The sequence below is a fragment of the Sinocyclocheilus anshuiensis genome, unplaced genomic scaffold, assembly GCF_001515605.1.
Source record: "Sinocyclocheilus anshuiensis isolate Anshui unplaced genomic scaffold, SAMN03320099.WGS_v1.1 scaffold773, whole genome shotgun sequence".
NCBI classification, from domain to species: domain Eukaryota; kingdom Metazoa; phylum Chordata; class Actinopteri; order Cypriniformes; family Cyprinidae; genus Sinocyclocheilus; species Sinocyclocheilus anshuiensis.
Window position 1 is genome coordinate 2,127,830 of NW_015539930.1, and position 17,357 is coordinate 2,145,186.

Here is a 17,357-nt window from a genome sequence, read left to right on the forward strand (position 1 = left end):
TAGATGTATTCGTAAAAGCAACAGCACATCCAAAAATGAAACAATCGGTCATCATTTACTCACCCTTGTGAATTTGATTTCCTTAATGGAAGATGTTCTGCAGAATGTTGACACAGGTCATTTGCATACAATGCAAGTGAATGAGAACTGAGGCTGTCAAGTTAATACGAACAAGAAATTTATGCAAGCATTGTAAATGTACTTTATATGACTTGTGCAACAGATTCTACTTATATCTACTTAAGCCATTTGATAGATCTGTGTGAGGAACAGAAGATTTTAAATCTTCCCTTCATAACCATTGGTTATGACGAACACAATAACCAGTCAAGTTTGGCAACAATGACATCAAATCTGGCATGATGCTTTTTCACATGCCGTATGCAAATAAATGGCTATAAATATTTGATTTAAGAGCTACAGTGGAGGGAAATAACTGACTTCAGAATAACACGAATATAGCACATGATTCATTACTTTTTTTGATACTTCAAAGGAATAGTTTACCCCAAAATGTAAATTTGCTGAAAATGTACTCACCCTCATCCATCCAAGATGTAGATGAGTTTGTTTCTTCATTGGAACAGATTTGGAGAAATTTAGCATTACGTCACTTGCTCACCAATGGTCCAGGTTGCTCACCAACCAGTGAATGGGTGCCGTCAGAATGAGAGACCAAACAGCTGATAAAAACATCACAATAATCCACACGACTCCAAACCATCAATTAAGGTCTTGTGAAGCCAAAAGCTCAGAGTTTGTAAGAAATGTAAATACAAGTCCTCAATGCATAATGTTGCTTTCTCCAAAGTCTCATCTGAAACGGTCCAAAAACAGTTCTAAACAAATATGTCAGTGGATTTTGATGTGAGAGGACAACAAGGGATGGACTTTTTCACTGGAGGAAGCGTTATTATTGATTATTGACTGGTATTTTGACCAGAAGCAAAGGCTTATAGTTGAAAAGCCTTAATGATGAATGAATTTGTTTCTTATAAACATGGAGCCTTTTATTTCCAATCATTCCAATCATAAGTCATTTTGTCAGGACATTATGAATATCACTTAACATCAAACTGATCAGAAAACTACAAAATGTCCTTACAAACATGGAGCTTTTTAAGTCACAAGACATTAATTGATGAACTGGAGTTGTGTGGATTACTTGTGGATTATTGTGATGTTCTTATCAGCTGTTTGGTCTCTCATTCTGACGGCACCCATTCACTGCAGAGGACCCATTGGTGAGTAAGCGATGGAAGTAATGCTAATTTTTTTTTCAAATCAGTTCCAATGAAGTAAATTTTCAGCAAATTTTAATCTTTGGGTGAGCTATCCCTCTAATGGTGTTTTTTGAAATTATTGGGATTGACAGAGCAGTCCCTTTCATTTTATGAAAAAAGCAGTGTGAAGACTCTGCATCTCACTTCTCATTTTGGGTTTGGAGCGAGGTGAGTAATATGATGATGGTATTTTCGTTTTTGTGTGAACTATTCATTTAAGAGTTTGGCAAACAATTTTTGAGAAGTGCATGCTGTTTCCAAATGCAGTTTATTTTGTGCATCCTTTGTGCAGGATTGAGTACGATAAATAAGTGTGTTCACTTTGCCCATTGGCTAATACAGTTCATGTGAACATGACGGTGCTGTTGCATGATGTAATAAAAGGTCAGCTAGTCATTCTTTGGCAAGTCTCTGTATTAGTGAATACCATTCTGTCCGTTTCCGTGTAATGTAGGTGGGTGTTATGATCTGAGCGGGCAGGTGGGGACAGCCCTCGACTCTAGCACTCTCACATAGAGCCTCGGCATTACAGATCACATACATGCCACAGTCATAGCTGTTCTGCTGCGAGGGGCATTGCTCCTCCACAAAGGGCACTTTCGCTCCAGTGCCTAGAAAAGCCTCCAACTTGGCTGCAATACGTCTGGCATGCAATGAGTTGCTTCCACTCTGGGAGTCGTAGTGGGAGAACTGGCTGGTGTCTCGCCGATAGAGAAGCAGGCTCCAATGGGAGCCACCAGCTGTTTGATTAGAGTTGTCATTGACAGCCAAAAAAGCCCACCGACGAGACACAAGATTCAGCGGCTCCAGGAAAATGGCGAGCTCTTCTTGACATGAGGCGTACTTTATAAACTGAGCGACTTCAGGGCTGATGAAACAGACATTCTCGCCCAAACTTTTGAAGCGCTCTGTTGCAAAGTACTCAAAGGCGAAACCTATGACCTGATCGTTGAGCCAGTGGGGTCCGTTTAAAAGTGCCACGTCTGAGCACCGCAGGAGACTGTCCTGGTAGCTCAGTACCACTGGATCCATCCTCAAGGCAACCCGAATGACAGCAACAGTTACTGTGGGGATGAGAATTGAGAGATTTTATTGATTTGCACACACAGTACCATTAATGCTTTTACCTTAAGTACATTTACATTTAAGGGCCTTTCGCACCGCGGGAACCTTTTCATAGTACCAGAACTAATTGTGGAACTACGCACTTTTTGGCGTTTCCGCACCGCCGGAACTGGGTGTGATTTTAGTACCGGACTGCCTTTTAGGGAAGTCGTGGCCTAATGGTTAGAGTGTCGGACTTGTAACCCAAAGGTTGCGAGTTCGAGTCTCCGGTCCAGCAGGAATTGTAGGTGGGGGGAGTGAATGTACAGCTCTCTCTTCCACCTTCAATACCACGACTGAGGTGCCCTTGAGCAAGGCACCGAACCCTCAACTGCTCCCCGGGCGCCGCAGCATAAATGGCTGCCCACTGCTCTGGGTGTGTGTTCACGGTGTGTGTGTGTTCACTGCTGTGTGTGTGCACTTAGGATGGGTTAAATGCAGAGCATTACATGAATCTATCTATCTATCTATCTATCTATCTCTGTACCAAAATACTAACACAACACAGTACTTTCGGTTTTTCTTACCGTTTTTGTATGGCCATTACTTTACTTCTATTAGTACAACTTACTCTGACCTGTACTTCTTGTATTCATATTAAGACTAGTTATAATGTTATTTTATACGTGCTTCAGCATATTGCACAGATGACTACTGCACTGCGCACTGATGCAGGCCAAACAAACACAGCGATTTAAAAACAAATACATTTCACTTCTCTGCCGTCTTCATCATTTTCATAATAACAGTCACCTAATTTGACAACACTTACCTTGCTAAGGAAAGAGTCCCCAAAGTAAGCTCTCATAACGTCCACCTTCCTCTACCACAAAGCGCAACGAGGGCAGGTGCCGTAAACCATGAACTGTTGTTATAGAAAATGTCGTGCTTCTACACGTTTGCGACAGTGTTGATGGGCAGAGCGCTTCTTCGCCTCACGTACACGCCTCTTTCCAGTGCCCGAAGGTGATTGGCTGACATTCGTGACGCAACTAAATACGTATGCATCTCTGAAAGGCAGCCACCGCCCATCGCCGCAGCTGACCGCAGATGAGAAGCAGCACTGATTAAGCAGAAAAAAACAGAAAGGATTTTCAGCGAGCGACTCCCACGAGAAAAGAAACGCTGCACTGTTGGGAAATTTCAATGGGAAAAACGACTGTAGTCATTTTTTAATCAAAATGGCTCAGCGGCAAGTATTTTTGGACACGGGAAAGTTGCAAAGGACAATTTGAGAGAGACAGTTCTGGGATATGAGTGGACTCGAGCTGCGCTGGCTTTGATCTGTCCTTAAAGGAGAAGCGCAGCACACTGGATTTTTACGCTGAACTCAAGAGAGGTGAGATTTAGAGTGTTAAAATTCACTTATGTTTTCGGCGAATTACACAAACAAACTTATCGTTCCCATTTACCGTGACCCGATGTTGACTCGAAGTTTCCCTGCAGCGCCAGACATCAGAGTCACAACTCCTGCTTTATGTCTACGGGCTCTCGGGACGTTTGCGCGTGGCATACGTGCAACACTATATTGTGATATTTCTTTTGATTCAGTGTCAGCGGACATCAGGGTTACCAGTGATGTGTGTAACTGTATAATTGTGTAAGAATTACTTTGAGCTGATTTTTCACAGCGGCTGAGTAAAAAGTGTGACAGATGCCCTGGGTGGAGATGAGGAGGATGATGATGATGATGCATGTATTATTGAACACTCACTTCAGCCCCAGTACTGCGGTAATCATGGGCCAAATCTGCAAAGTCATCCGGACCCAGTCAGAATGTTTAATTTTCCTCTCATTCACTGGTCTTTTTTTGGAGATAAAGTGGCCCTAAAAGTATGTGGGCACTCAAGTTAGAGTTAAAGGTGTATGAATGTCATTGCATTTAGATGGCAAGTGCCATCTGCAAAAAAAATGATGATACAGCTTTTTTTTTTTTTTCACAGAACTATGTGATTTTAGTGGATGTAGTTCCTCATAAGTTCACTCAGGTTTCCTAGCAGAGTAACCACAGGTGTAGCTCATTACATTAGCTCAACATCTTCCAGTAGCAATACTTTTTGTATTAAAGGTAGGGTATGTACTTTTTCAAAAACACTTTAGAAAACTGATTCGGGCCGAATAGCAAAACAAACTTGTAGCCAATCAACAATAAGGGGCGTGTCTACTCGTGATGTGGAGGAGAGAACTTTCAGTGCACGGGGACGGAAATTAGCCGAGCCAAGCTACAGAAAGATAGAGATGGCGGATAAAAAACAAAAGAGGAAAACGTCTGCGGATCGATAAGGCAAGAAGTAGGACCCGTGTAAATATCGGATCAGCTTTCCAGTGCTGGAGAGAACTCAAGGAGCGGAGGTCTGCGATCGGATGCCGAGGTTGCTTTGTTTCTTCTCAATAGGGGAGCAAGACCTTGTCTACAACAGCTAAAGTCTGCCTACACTGGACGCGATCAAACGACCGTTGAAAACCATTTGAAATTTGTGTCAGCACGTCATAAATAGAACCCGGCAGCAGTTTTCTGTCGGGGATTTGTTGCGCCGCGCCACTCACGTCCGGTGTAGACACGGTGTAACATTGGTTTTGCTTTGTTTCACAGAACTAATCGTTGCCTGGGTTGCGTACGTATATGTGGGGCGGAGCTATCAAAATAGGGGCAAGACCCTTTTGGGGTAGGGGCGTGTTTGTTTTGGTGATTTCAAATATCAACATTGGCTACCAGAAATCGCTTACCCTGCCTTTAATTTTAAACAATTTATTTAGTCCTTATTATTTGAATTTGAAACCTAACGAACTTTTGTTTTGCTTAAAAAGAGTTTGTGTCTAAATACTTTCTGTGATGTTTGACGTATGTGTCACTTTAGTTGTCAAAGTGATTTGGAGTTGCTGGGGAAAGTTTGCTCTTATTGGTGGCAGTGTTGTTTTCCCAGCAGAGCAGCACAGGTGATGTGAGGAATGTGAAGGGTCTGCCTCAGCTGTCTGAGAGATTGTGCCATGCCATGACTTTACTCCGACAACTGTCTGGCCGTGTATATGACATCCAAGTAATTAGCTAAAAACCTCCCCGTGTGGTCAGAGAGCTGCATGTTTTCGAATCAGATTTCCAAGTCACCTAACCACTATAGGTTACTATTGTTCTAAAAGCATGTGCTTACAGAAATGTACTGTGCGAGTGGTGTACAGTACAGTGGTGGTGATATCATAGTCATGAATTATGTTCATATATTTACATGACACTTATTTTAAGCATACCATGGTGCCATAATGTATTTAAATAAATTGTTAAAACAACAGCAATAACATCAACTACTGTACTACCACCATAGACTTTTTGTTAAAATTCGTGAGATTCTTGAGATATCTTTTAAAGAGGCTTTCAGTTTGAAACAAAATCACATCACTGGTTTAATAACAATTCCTTGTTATTAAATATTAACGCAGAGCAGAAATAGAAGTTGCATCATATAGCCTGGGGGGAGAAAGACTAATTTTAGTGACTACTTGAAATGGTCCTGTGAAATCCTTTTTTTTTTTTTTGCCATTCTGTTTCTGTTTTTATTTTCCTGGATTCTGTTTAAATGGTTAAATTAAATGTTAGAAATCAAAAAGCATGTCAAATTAACTGAAATCATGAAACTTATACAATTCAACAGCAATTTATTCAAAGTTTAACATTACATCTTAGGGCCCTATTTATTAAAATTAAATTTTCCCTAATTCTGTTAGACTTTTTCTAAATTCTGTGTTTTCCTTTTTAATTGTTCTGATTCCACTTTAATGGTTTAATGAAATTTTAATCAAAAAGCATTTCTAATCAATTGAGTTTGTAACACTTGAACAATTTAATAATTTATTAAAATTTCTGAAATTATAGGGCCATATGAAATGTTTTATTTTTTCAGAAATTCTGTTGTCTGTTTGACTTTTTCTGGATGTATGATTTAATACACATTTATTATCAAAAACGGTAGTAATCATATGAAGGCATAAAACATTAAACATTTAATTCATCTTTAAAAATGTAATCAAATGAAAATTTAGCAATTCCTATTTTTTTTTTGGCAAAGTAGTGCACAACAGAGGCTGTGTGATAGTCCTTCAAAATAAAGTTTTAATAAATGTATTATTACTTTTAGAAATAAATGGTACTGTATAATTTAATAAGCATCTATCACAGTTTCTTTATTTTAAACCAAACTTTTATTTTGGCTGGTTGTAGTAGTGAAGACCTTTGAGTTTCCGTGTATATTCGATATGATTAGAGATGCACCGATCGACCTGACAGGGACCTGAATTAGCCGATTTTCCGCATGATCGGGTGGGCTTGAGCCCATGCCCCTTTAGTCGCCGATGCTAAAGTGCCCTTTCAGTCTGCAATTTCTACCAAAGGGGATGTACCCCCACTCCTCACGTGACTTCTCCCCTGCCCCTCCGGAGGTCTGTGCACGCCACTGCATATCATGATATGATGAGTTTATTTATCTAAAGTTTGCCATATTCTGTGACATTCCACGTTATACCGTAAATTCCGTTTTAATGGCTTGATTCCGCGATTCTGTCAGCAATTTTCACATCGTGGAAATCATAAGGCCCTATTGTACTTTATGACTTCTGGAGACGTCTAGCTGATTGTAAGAGGCTCTGTATGATGAACCTAGCTTGTAGGAGAAATCCGAAGCATTTTTGTACCACAATAATATACTGAAAAAAAAAACAATAAGTAGATTTACTTGATTTTTATTTTGCACGTTTTTGCACACATAAATTTTCGGTAAAATTTAAGTATTGAATTAAGTAAAATCTACTTAACTAAGTTAGGTAAAATTAGCAAAGGAAATAAGTAAATTTAACATGGCCATTTAGAGTACGATGAGTAATTTCTGCTTAATTATTTTGTTAAATATGCAATACTGAAGTACATTTCCCTCAGTTACAATTTATAAAATTTACTCATACAATGTAGCACTGGAAAACAACCATGCTATTAAAGCATGTGGTTCACTTGCAAACATGTAAGTAAGCAAGTAGGCAGCTTGTTATCCTTTGAAGATAATATGTCCACTCAATATAATTATTACCGTGTAATTAAAACAGTGTAAATACAACTCGAAAACAGTGAAAATTTTAACCTTTTTAATTATTCATGCCCCAGTGCATGAGGGGAAAAACGGGATCATAACTTTGATATTTACTTAAAGAATCCTTGTAAACATAACAAACAATTTCAAGTAAAATATACTTATAATTTCAAAATGTAATTTCTACAAGCTTAAATTGAGTAGTAATATAGCACTTACTTAATTTGTTTAATTCTTGCCTGAACTAAATTATTTAATGTAGAAATTACATTTGTTTTTATGTAGTATTTACTTTACCACAAAATCATTTTTATCAGTGTAAGAGGAAACTTCCATAGGAAGTAGTAAAACTTCCTGCCATCAAGTTGCCTGGATTGTACTGTGAAGGTATGCGGTAAGCCATACTTCAGGCACTGATGCTACAGAAACACTGCATGGACATATGTGGTCTGACAGCATAGTATAACCATTACATCATCTAAGCAAACCAAACATGAGTTACACTGTCTGTTTTTATTGTATTTATCTCAGAAATGTTTATCTTTTGAATATGTCAGCTGTTCTTCAGACAGTAAATTATTTAGTTGAATTGCAGATTGTGGACAGCTGTAAGCAGACAGATAGCTGAAAAGGAGTATGGGTCAAGTTCCCGGGCTGTAAATAACTGAAAACAACAGTAGTTATTCCTTTTACCTTTTGTCTGTATTTCAAACACAGACTAACGTGTGTTGACAGTTCATTGTTTGGCTACCATTCAGGTCAAATTTCATATAAAGATGCTCATGCGATTGCCATGCTATTTTGCTTACTTTTGTGCATTTTGACTTTAGAAATATGTGTATTGGCTTTCCATAGAGCCAAACTGACCACAATATATGCCAGTCCTAAATTATCATCAAGCAATAAATCATCTTGGATTTATGCATCTTACAGGCTGTAATTTGTCTTGGAGCTTATTTTCGAGATGATCTGAAGTTCAAAGCCTGGTGTTATGTTTATCCAATCCGAACAAATATTTGGAGTGGATTTGGATGGTATTTATGCCTGTGTGTTGTCTAATTCCAGAACTTCCCTATAAAATGACGTTAAGCCTCTATAAACTCCCAGCAAAATGATTCACTGAGAACATTATTTATTAAACTTTAATGAGTTATGATGGTTTTCCCTCATAGAATGTGACATTTAAAGGGTTAGTTCACCTAAAATTGAAAATTCTGTCATTACTCACCATCTTGTCTTTCCAAGCCCATAAGACTTTTACATATGATCTAAAACACAAATGAAAATATTTTTGATGGAACCTGAGATATTTCTGTCCCTCCGTTCATTTTGATGCTTCAAAATGTTCATAAAAACATTGTAAGAGTAATCCATATGAATCGAGCAGTTTACTCCATGTCTGAAGAGACACAATCAATTTATATGATGAACAGATTGATTTTAGGCTTTTATTCATATATAAAAATTGATCAACGCAGGTGCATAGAGCACATCAAATAAGGTAAACCAACGTGATTATCGGTTAACGGATTAAGGCATTCCCACTGCACCCGAGAGTGCAGAGATCGTTTCCGCACCGAGTCTATGTTTGCTGCGCTGCAAGCGCTGAATTAAAGTAACGGCGCATTGATTGCAGTAAATATGAACATGGATTGACACGAAAATTTAGTAATTACACCATAAATGCATTTTATTGTTTCATAGTCAACACATATGGCTTTTTGGCTAGGTTTAAAGGAAAAGAGCACTTTTAGATAAACAAGGCAATAATAGATGCCACTCGTGGAGGTAGAAAAACAAAGTTCTTTATGAACCCGCAGGATTGTTGTAATAAAGATTTAAATGCAAAAGAAAAGGCAGTAGAGCTGACTATTTCTGTCAATGGTAAGTTTGTGATAATGTAAGAAAAGTAGTTTAAATGTTTTGCCACTTGCTTGAGCAACTTGATATATAAATCTATAAAAAAATATAAAAAACACTGAATAATGTGTTGCTTATATTTATTGTGTTTTAAACATGTCTGTGAAAAACTGTATTACTGTACTGTGTAAAAAAAAAAGAATTGCAGTGCTGAAAAAGCATTTTCAGTGCCAGTGTTTGGATTTGAAATCAAAATAATGGATAAATGCTGTGTTTGTGGTAAACAGCCATGATTCAGTAGCAGACTCCTGTGTGAAAGCTGCTTCCCCTCTCACAAGAGTCAACTAAGAGGGGAATTCACCCCATTTTCAAAAATGAAATTCAGGCCCTGAATAAATGTCTAAAAATCCTGATTGGAGTATCACTATAAATAGTTATAAATGATAAAAAGAAGGCTTTAAAAAGATCGGTATCGGTGATCGGTATCGGCAGATACTGCTTTCTGTGATCGGTGATCGGCCTCAAAAATCCTGATCGGATCACCCCTACTAAAAATATCACAGCTGAAATAGCTAGATTAAGTAGTAATTGACTAGTTGGTTGTTAGAGGACTAATATACCTATTTCTAATATATCCATTGAATCATTGAAAAAGTTATGAAAATCAGCATCTTCACAGAAATTATTTAACATATTTGACCTTTCAAGACAAGCACTTGAGGCCAGTCTCTTTAGGTACGTTTTTATTTTCCATTTGGGGATTTTGTGTTTTGTGCCATTGCTGAAGAGTTTAAGTTGTTTTTCAGGGCCCTCTTGAGTTGGATCCTCAATTAGACAAGGGAAGAACTAAATCCATTAGTGTCATTAGCTTTTCATCTTTATGTGATGATGCCTCCGTATCCCTGAGGGCAGATCCTGAGGGCAAGCTGTCACATTTTCTTCCTCCTGCTGGAATAGGAAGGATTGAATGACACCCATGAGAAAGTAACAATAAACAGAACATTGTGTTTTAGTGTATGCTGTGTATTTGTATTTACATAGTCAAATGTAGCCAAATAGCTGAATAGCTGATGTTTTTTGTTATTGTAAACTTTTGTTTGCCTATACAAACATTTCTGCCACAATGTTTGGATGTTGCTACATGGTTGCCAGGGCATTGCTGTGGTTGCTAAGGTGTTCTGACTTGTTTTAGTGTGCAATGTTGTTGTGTGGTTGCTTTCTAGCCCAAGTCATAAGAAGCCAGCCATAGTTTATGTGATTGCAATTTTCCTCTTATTATTAATCTAAAAATGTTAAGAATACTTTGAATTGGCAAAAATATACCTAATGTTCTTATCTTAAGAAGAAGTCTTGAAAAGAATCTTAAAATTCAGTTTAAATACCTTCTTAAAGTTAGAATAATATTCCAACTTGTCTTAACTCCCCAAAGGAAATATGTTTTTTATGAATTTGACTTGATTCAAATATTAAGCATTACAACATAACACTAGCTACATAAAATACCAGTTATTAGGGATGTGCACATGTACTCTGAGTCTAAAGTGATATGATCGATAATGTAACCATGATCGTTCATGGTTATGTGTGATGTGACTTATTTTCTTTGGCAAGAAACATCAGAGCCTGCCAGTTTTTTCAGTTCATTATCAGTTTTTCAAGAATTGCACTTAGAAACATTCTTCCAAACAAACTTCTTGTTCTCCTATTTCATGAATCTGGCCTCTAGGTCTTAGATATGACTTGGGACTGTGGGGTTTTCTTTACTCATTTTATCAGCTTTGAGGTGAAATTCACAAGTCATTTAGAAAAGAATCATTTAGAAAAGTAAAAACCAATCTTTCCTCTGTAAACTGTGTGATTTAAGGCAGATATACAGTTAATATTTGATGCACATTTGTTCAAATCCCTAACCTTAAGTACTATGAGCAAGAGCAGTGATGCTTTAAAATAGTTTGGATGTAGTACTTAACTAGCTTAAGTAGGTAAGTAGGTACCTGTCTGCTCTTGATAAATGTGCAGCAGCAGAACAGGTGTTGACAAGCCACTTTTTGTAGTGTAGGGGCCGTAGTAAAGGGGGCACTGTAAAACTGGGTCGTTTCACTAAAAGTACAGGATCGTAAGGGAAAAATAGGGCTGCTCTGACCTTCTTATCATAGTGAGAAGACACTGCACCTGATCTATTAGAGTTAAGCGGTCAGTCTTCACCAGCACCAGTCCTGCTCTGTACAATATCTCTCCTTCAATGTTTGATGGTAAGGCCTCTTTGGAGTTGCAGGAAAAATGTCAGAAACTGCTGGCTGTTTGAAGGGTAGGAAAGATTTATCAGTGGCTTAACTTGTCTCAAATCTTGGATACCGTCTTAACATTAGTGTGTGCTCTGCAAAATCAGTTTGTACAGCAATCCAGGAGGCTATGAAGGGAAAAGCTGTAAATAAATATATATATATATATATTAGACAGAGAGAGAGAGAGCGAGAGAGAGAGATTATTTACTCATGTTCAGAACTTTATTTTCTTTCTTCTGTAAAACACATAAGCAGATATTAGAACACATGTCGCAAACACATAAAAGCAGCTTGTTCTTTTTCATGAAACAAAACATGTATGGTGATTTGTACTGTCAAGCTTCAAAAGGGACAAAAAGCAAGATTTAAAGCTCCATAAAACTGTGTCCTAACATGCATGATGCAACAACATTCCGGCTGCAGTTTTTCCATCCACACTCAGCGCTTTTCCTTGTGGAACTTAAGAGGTTTATCATATAATGTTTCTAAACTTCCACAATGAATTTCATCTTTTTCATCTTGTTTAATGTTTAATACACACATGCATATACTGTAATGAACTTGTATACTATGAGACAGAGAAAGGAACAAGAAAAAAGCGTGAATGAAGCAGACATTTCAGTTAGTACAGTTCAGTTAGTAGGGCTGGGTAAAAAAATATCGGTATCTCGATATTAATCGATTCTCTTTTTTTTTACGGAACGATATTGATTCTTAAATCCCAAGAATCGATTAGTCTAGCCTGTTTTCAGTTAATGGACGGGACATTGAAGGGTACTTCCCATCCAATAAATCGCAATAAGCATTGTGCTTTGGTGAATATGAAACAAAGTCTCAGGTTTCAATTTACAGTGGTGTGAAAAAGTGTTGGCCCCCTTCCTGATTTCTTGTTTTTTTGCATGTTTGTCACACTTTAATGTTTCAGATCATCAAACAAATTTAAATATTAGTAAAAGATAACACAAGTGAACACAACATGCAGTTTTTAAATGAAGGTTTTTATTATTAAGGGAAAACAAAATCCGGGGGCCAACACTTTTTCACACCACTGTATGTCCATTGTATTGCAGTATTCAAACAATAAGTGTCGTTTTGGCGCTGTTTAATGTGGAGTTACACAGATCTCTGTAGCGCCTCAGTTCAACAGACGCAGCAGCGCGAGGCGCACGTGAACTGATCATCTCCTCCACTTTAATACCAGTTTCAGCACAAAATAATCATGACTAAACATCCGAAGGTAAGTTAAAAGAAAGAGTACAATTTTACAATCCATATCCTGTCTCAAGTTATCGCTCAATCAGTGTTTCCGTCGCGCAAAGACGTCAATATAACGGCTTGTTAACAATTCATGTAACATCACATTTAATTACCTCAGAAAAACATATTCGGTGACCATAAACTCATTAGTCAGATAGAAAAATAAACTGTAGAGAGGGGCATTTTGCTAAATATATGCACCATATAACATATTCATTATAACTTTTACTGTTCTTCAGTGTTTAATTTATGTTTGAATAAATCCATACATTTTTTTTATGACAGCCACCATTTAAATTTTTATATTTAAAAAAACAAAAAAAACAATTGAAGTAGAAATATTATTATGTATTTGTAACTTTATTATTTTAAAAACTTCATAGTGAAATTTTAACAGTTGTATGCTATAGCTTACAAATCAGTCAATTTTAACCTTCAATATTATAGTAATGTAGTACCAAATTACTCTCATGTATATTTTACAGCATTAGTTGAGAGATTTTTTTTCTTTGAGAAAATTTGGTATGTACTGTACCTGATATATATCCAAAATAATCGATATCGAATCGAATCGAAAGCTTGTGAATGAGAATCGAATCGTGAAATTTGTGTCAAAACCCAGCACTATCAGTTAGTACACAAACTTTCATACATCCATACCAAAAGACCGTTGGCGCTGTTGGAACGAACAAAATCTAATCTGCAAAATTTACTAAGTGAACTTTAAAGTCACCACAAAATCAAAATTGACGATTCTTATTTTTCTATGTATTGTTGCAGTGATTTATCTGTGCACATCATAATTTTTGAAAAATTCACATCATAATCTGTAATTAAAAACATTAACTTACCCTTCTCGCATTCTTTTTTTTATGATGACGTGTACACTGGCATGAGGGCTGGACAATAATCCATCCCACCCAGCAACCTGTAACTCACATGAGATTTCAGCAGTTAGCAAACAACGACGATCCAATCAACAGACAGAAGTCTCCCTTTACATTTTTCCTCGTTTGAGAAACCACACAATGAAAATACTATAGCAATTTCCATTTCATGCCAAATTTAATTAATGTAACGACGCTAACACTTAAATGCTAATGTTAACAGTACATGAGAAGGGGGTTTGTGGTAAGAGGAGTTTTATGATGTGGTAGTATCCCAATATTGGTGTCTTTCTACATTCTTAAAAGTATGGACTTTCCCATTACCAGAAAGTACACACTTACTGTGTAGTAGAAGTCAGAGAATTTGGTACACAGTCCAAGACTTGAAACATGCCAAACCAGTGGTGTAACTGAATCTCATTCAATATTTCTGTTACTTGGCCTTTGTTTGGATTCTCTTTTTTTCATCTGTACAGTTTGGCTATGTCAGAGCAGTGATGGAAACAGGAAATTATAGGCCTTATGATGACTGACCATGAAGTTGGAGCAACCATATTTTCCTTCAGTGTAGTTTAACCATTATGTTACAGCTTAAATTACACATTTACATAACTCCTGGACAGTGATCTGCGTTATGAGGAGGGTCCAAAATTAACTTTTAAGGATCCTAATGTTTAAAAAGGCAGTATTTATTTTCAACTATATGCGAATGTCTCAGTATATCATTATTTGTTTGTTCAGTACATTTCACTGTAGATTCTTTGGTAAATCATTTGTAATTTGATGTTAATTTAAAGTAATGCCACTACAAGTAAGTAAGTGTGTTAATAATGCCTAATCTATAATAAGTGTTTTTTGATGTAAGGATAGTTAGACATTGATTGTTGCAAAATTGTTTATTGCTGTTTATGCATCAGTAAATCAAACCAGTGACTAAATCGTCTGTCAGCTTCACATTGTTCCTCTTAGTAGCATGAAAATCACCTGTTATTAAAATGATTAAATTCTATAGCCTAGCTAAAGAAAGTGAGGATAGAACGCTCTCTTTATAATCGCTAGAGCTATCACTTCAGTTCAGCGCAAACTAAGTGAGTTCTACACTCTTGCCAAAACTCCATTTATAATCAATGACGCTGTCTACAGTGCACAATGATTGTCCTATTTACATTGTGTTTGCACACTGTGTTCGTTATAATGAAAGCCTTCATGAGAGTGCAGGAGTTAAGTTGCAGTGGTGAGATCAGTGCATTTTTGCAATCAACAGACATACAATGCTCAGCTCTGCGATCTTTAATGCAGTGGAAGTTGTTAGTTAATCTCCGTTTTCAAAAGAGTTCTACATAATACTTATTTTATATGCAAAGATGATATCCAATCATAGCAGTGTGAGTTTACATTTCACAAGTCTTAAAGAAGACACGTCCCTGGAGTGTTTAAGTCAGAGGCCTAAAATCAGATTAAAAAATGACATTTTATGTCTAAATTGAAATTTTTGTTGTAAAATTCCTTATAAATGCACCGCAGGAAACATAAAATACCCTTATGGTATATATGGCCCCTTTAAAAATAAACAATTAACAATAGTAATGGACTGAATGATAGAATTCATGGAATAACACTCGGAATGTGTGTGATTGTGTATTTGTTCCTTCAGGGGTTAATAATATCAGTGAAATCCAGCTATCTGGTGTGTGTTTGTTCATCTGGCAGACAGTGTGCCTGGTGAGATGCCTTCTGGTGGGCTCCTTGTGTCCTCCTCCTGTCTGCTGCTGCCCTCAGACCACGCTCTGCTCAGTCTAGCAGTTTGTCCTGAAGTCGACATTTCTAAAGGGGAAATGGTGCATGCATAATGCTTGTTACTGATATATCCTGCCTTAAAACATCTCCTTTTCTCTCTGTAATGCCAACACAACTCTGTCTTAACTGGGTACGATAAGAGAAAAAGTGACAAAATACACCCAGCTGATATTTCATTGTGGGTGGGGCTATCCAGCATAATGCGATTTTTACATACCATGATCACTTTCTCTGTTGATTTTTAGAGGCAAACATCAAATGTATGTACCTGTTTTGTTTCCTGTCAGATACTCGCTAGCATAACTTAGGTGAAGGTGGGAGCTAATTATAACTTCATGTAGGGCGGTTCACTGCATCTGTTTTTAGTGGGTACAAGAAATAGTGTAGTGTGTTAAAGGTGCGGTATACTCATTAAAGTCAATATGAGCAGCACAATAATGTCATGTTTTGGTTTTGGATCTGAGTCACTCTTCCTGTACCGCCCATGTTGGGGTCTTTGTCCCAGGAGCGGGCGCCATAGGGTGGACAGGAAAAAGACCATTGCCATGGAGACATTGACGGAGTGGCTGCTTACATGTCAGGCCTCCACCTTTCTGTAGTCACTCACTGAGTCTCTCTTTTTCATTATTTTTAGTAGTAGCTCTTGAATGTACATTTAAATTGATTGGAAGCTTAATTTTTAAAGGGGTCATGAAATGCATTTTCAGTTGAGGATGCAACTGAATTATTTTCTATTTTCTGATGCAAAAATAGAATTTTCTGTGAACTATTCATAGATTTGGAAAACTTTGGTACTAACTAAATTATCTCCCAAATGTTATGTCTTTTGGGTCATATTTTATACAGCCATAAAACTGCCAGTTCAAACAAAATGTTCTCTAGTAGGTCTGGTCATAATTTCAGCTTTACAGTCATTACTGTTGTCGCTCACCCTCATGGTAAGAATCTGTATTTAAGCAACAAAAAATTGAGAAATTAATAATTTTAGTCATTTTTTGCTAGTGCCTTGAGCTTTCTTGGCCTCTCATTAGCATTCTCAGTGTATGACTTGCCAAAGCTACAGATTATGTTGACGGTCTTCATCAGCGGTTGGTGTGCTAAAGTGCTGAGTTAAAAAAAACACATTATTTTCCACATAATGTACATTATTGTTGATCCTCTATGCCCCGCCTTTCTGAAACGCTTTTTACAAAGCTCATCGTTCTGAAAAGCGAGGTGTACGCTGATTGGCCAGCTATCTAGTGCATTGTGATTGGCCGAATACCTCAAGCGTGTAGCGGAAATGTTACGCCCCTTACCATACTGTGATGCCGTCTCTCGGAGGACCGTGACAAAACCAATAAAACCCATTATAAACGAGGCATTTGTTGCATCCAGTGGAGACATAATTACTGATTATAATGACTTATACTGTGTTTTTATGCGTTGCGTATCGCGCCACGTAAACATAAAACCATGTCTGCATTTGTGATCGGAGAAACGACAAACAACAATCGCTACTCTACACTGCTTAAAACTCGCGTTTGAATCATCAGTGGTAAATTCTTTAAATATAAAAAAATGTACTTACAGGCTGTGAGTCAGAAGCACCAGACTGTCCTTGCAAAGTTGGAACTGCCCCACTTTATAGAACAGCCTTTGAGCACAGACCCATTGTAAGCTACTCTGCAGGTTCAGGAAACAGTCCTCCATAAAATGTGGCACACAGCGTCACACACTGCGGGCTTGAGTGAGGAACGGCCGGTGTTCTGACGATTTGTGCTACCCTGTCAGATTTTGCTACCTCCCATTAAAACAGATGGTAGCATAATT

The 17,357-nt window shown here is 37.5% G+C and overlaps 2 protein-coding genes across 2 annotated transcripts in view; one reads left to right on the forward strand and one right to left on the reverse strand.

The window, feature by feature from the left end:
* Positions 1-1,281: 1,281 nt before the first annotated feature.
* senp8 (SUMO peptidase family member, NEDD8 specific) lies at positions 1,282-3,267 on the reverse strand. The gene is made up of 2 exons (XM_016483991.1): positions 3,160-3,267; positions 1,282-2,347 (listed from the first exon to the last, which is right to left on the reverse strand). Exon 2 carries the CDS (start codon positions 2,313-2,315, stop codon positions 1,677-1,679), a length of 639 nt encoding a protein of 212 aa, XP_016339477.1. The 5' UTR covers positions 2,316-2,347; positions 3,160-3,267; the 3' UTR covers positions 1,282-1,676.
* A 165-nt stretch (positions 3,268-3,432) lies between these two features.
* The window catches only part of myo9aa (myosin IXAa), a 143,366-nt gene continuing 129,441 nt past the window's right edge, over positions 3,433-17,357 (forward strand). The window contains exon 1 of the mRNA XM_016483984.1: positions 3,433-3,726. The gene's annotated coding sequence lies outside the window, so the exon portion shown is untranslated. The remainder of the gene's footprint in view (positions 3,727-17,357) is intronic.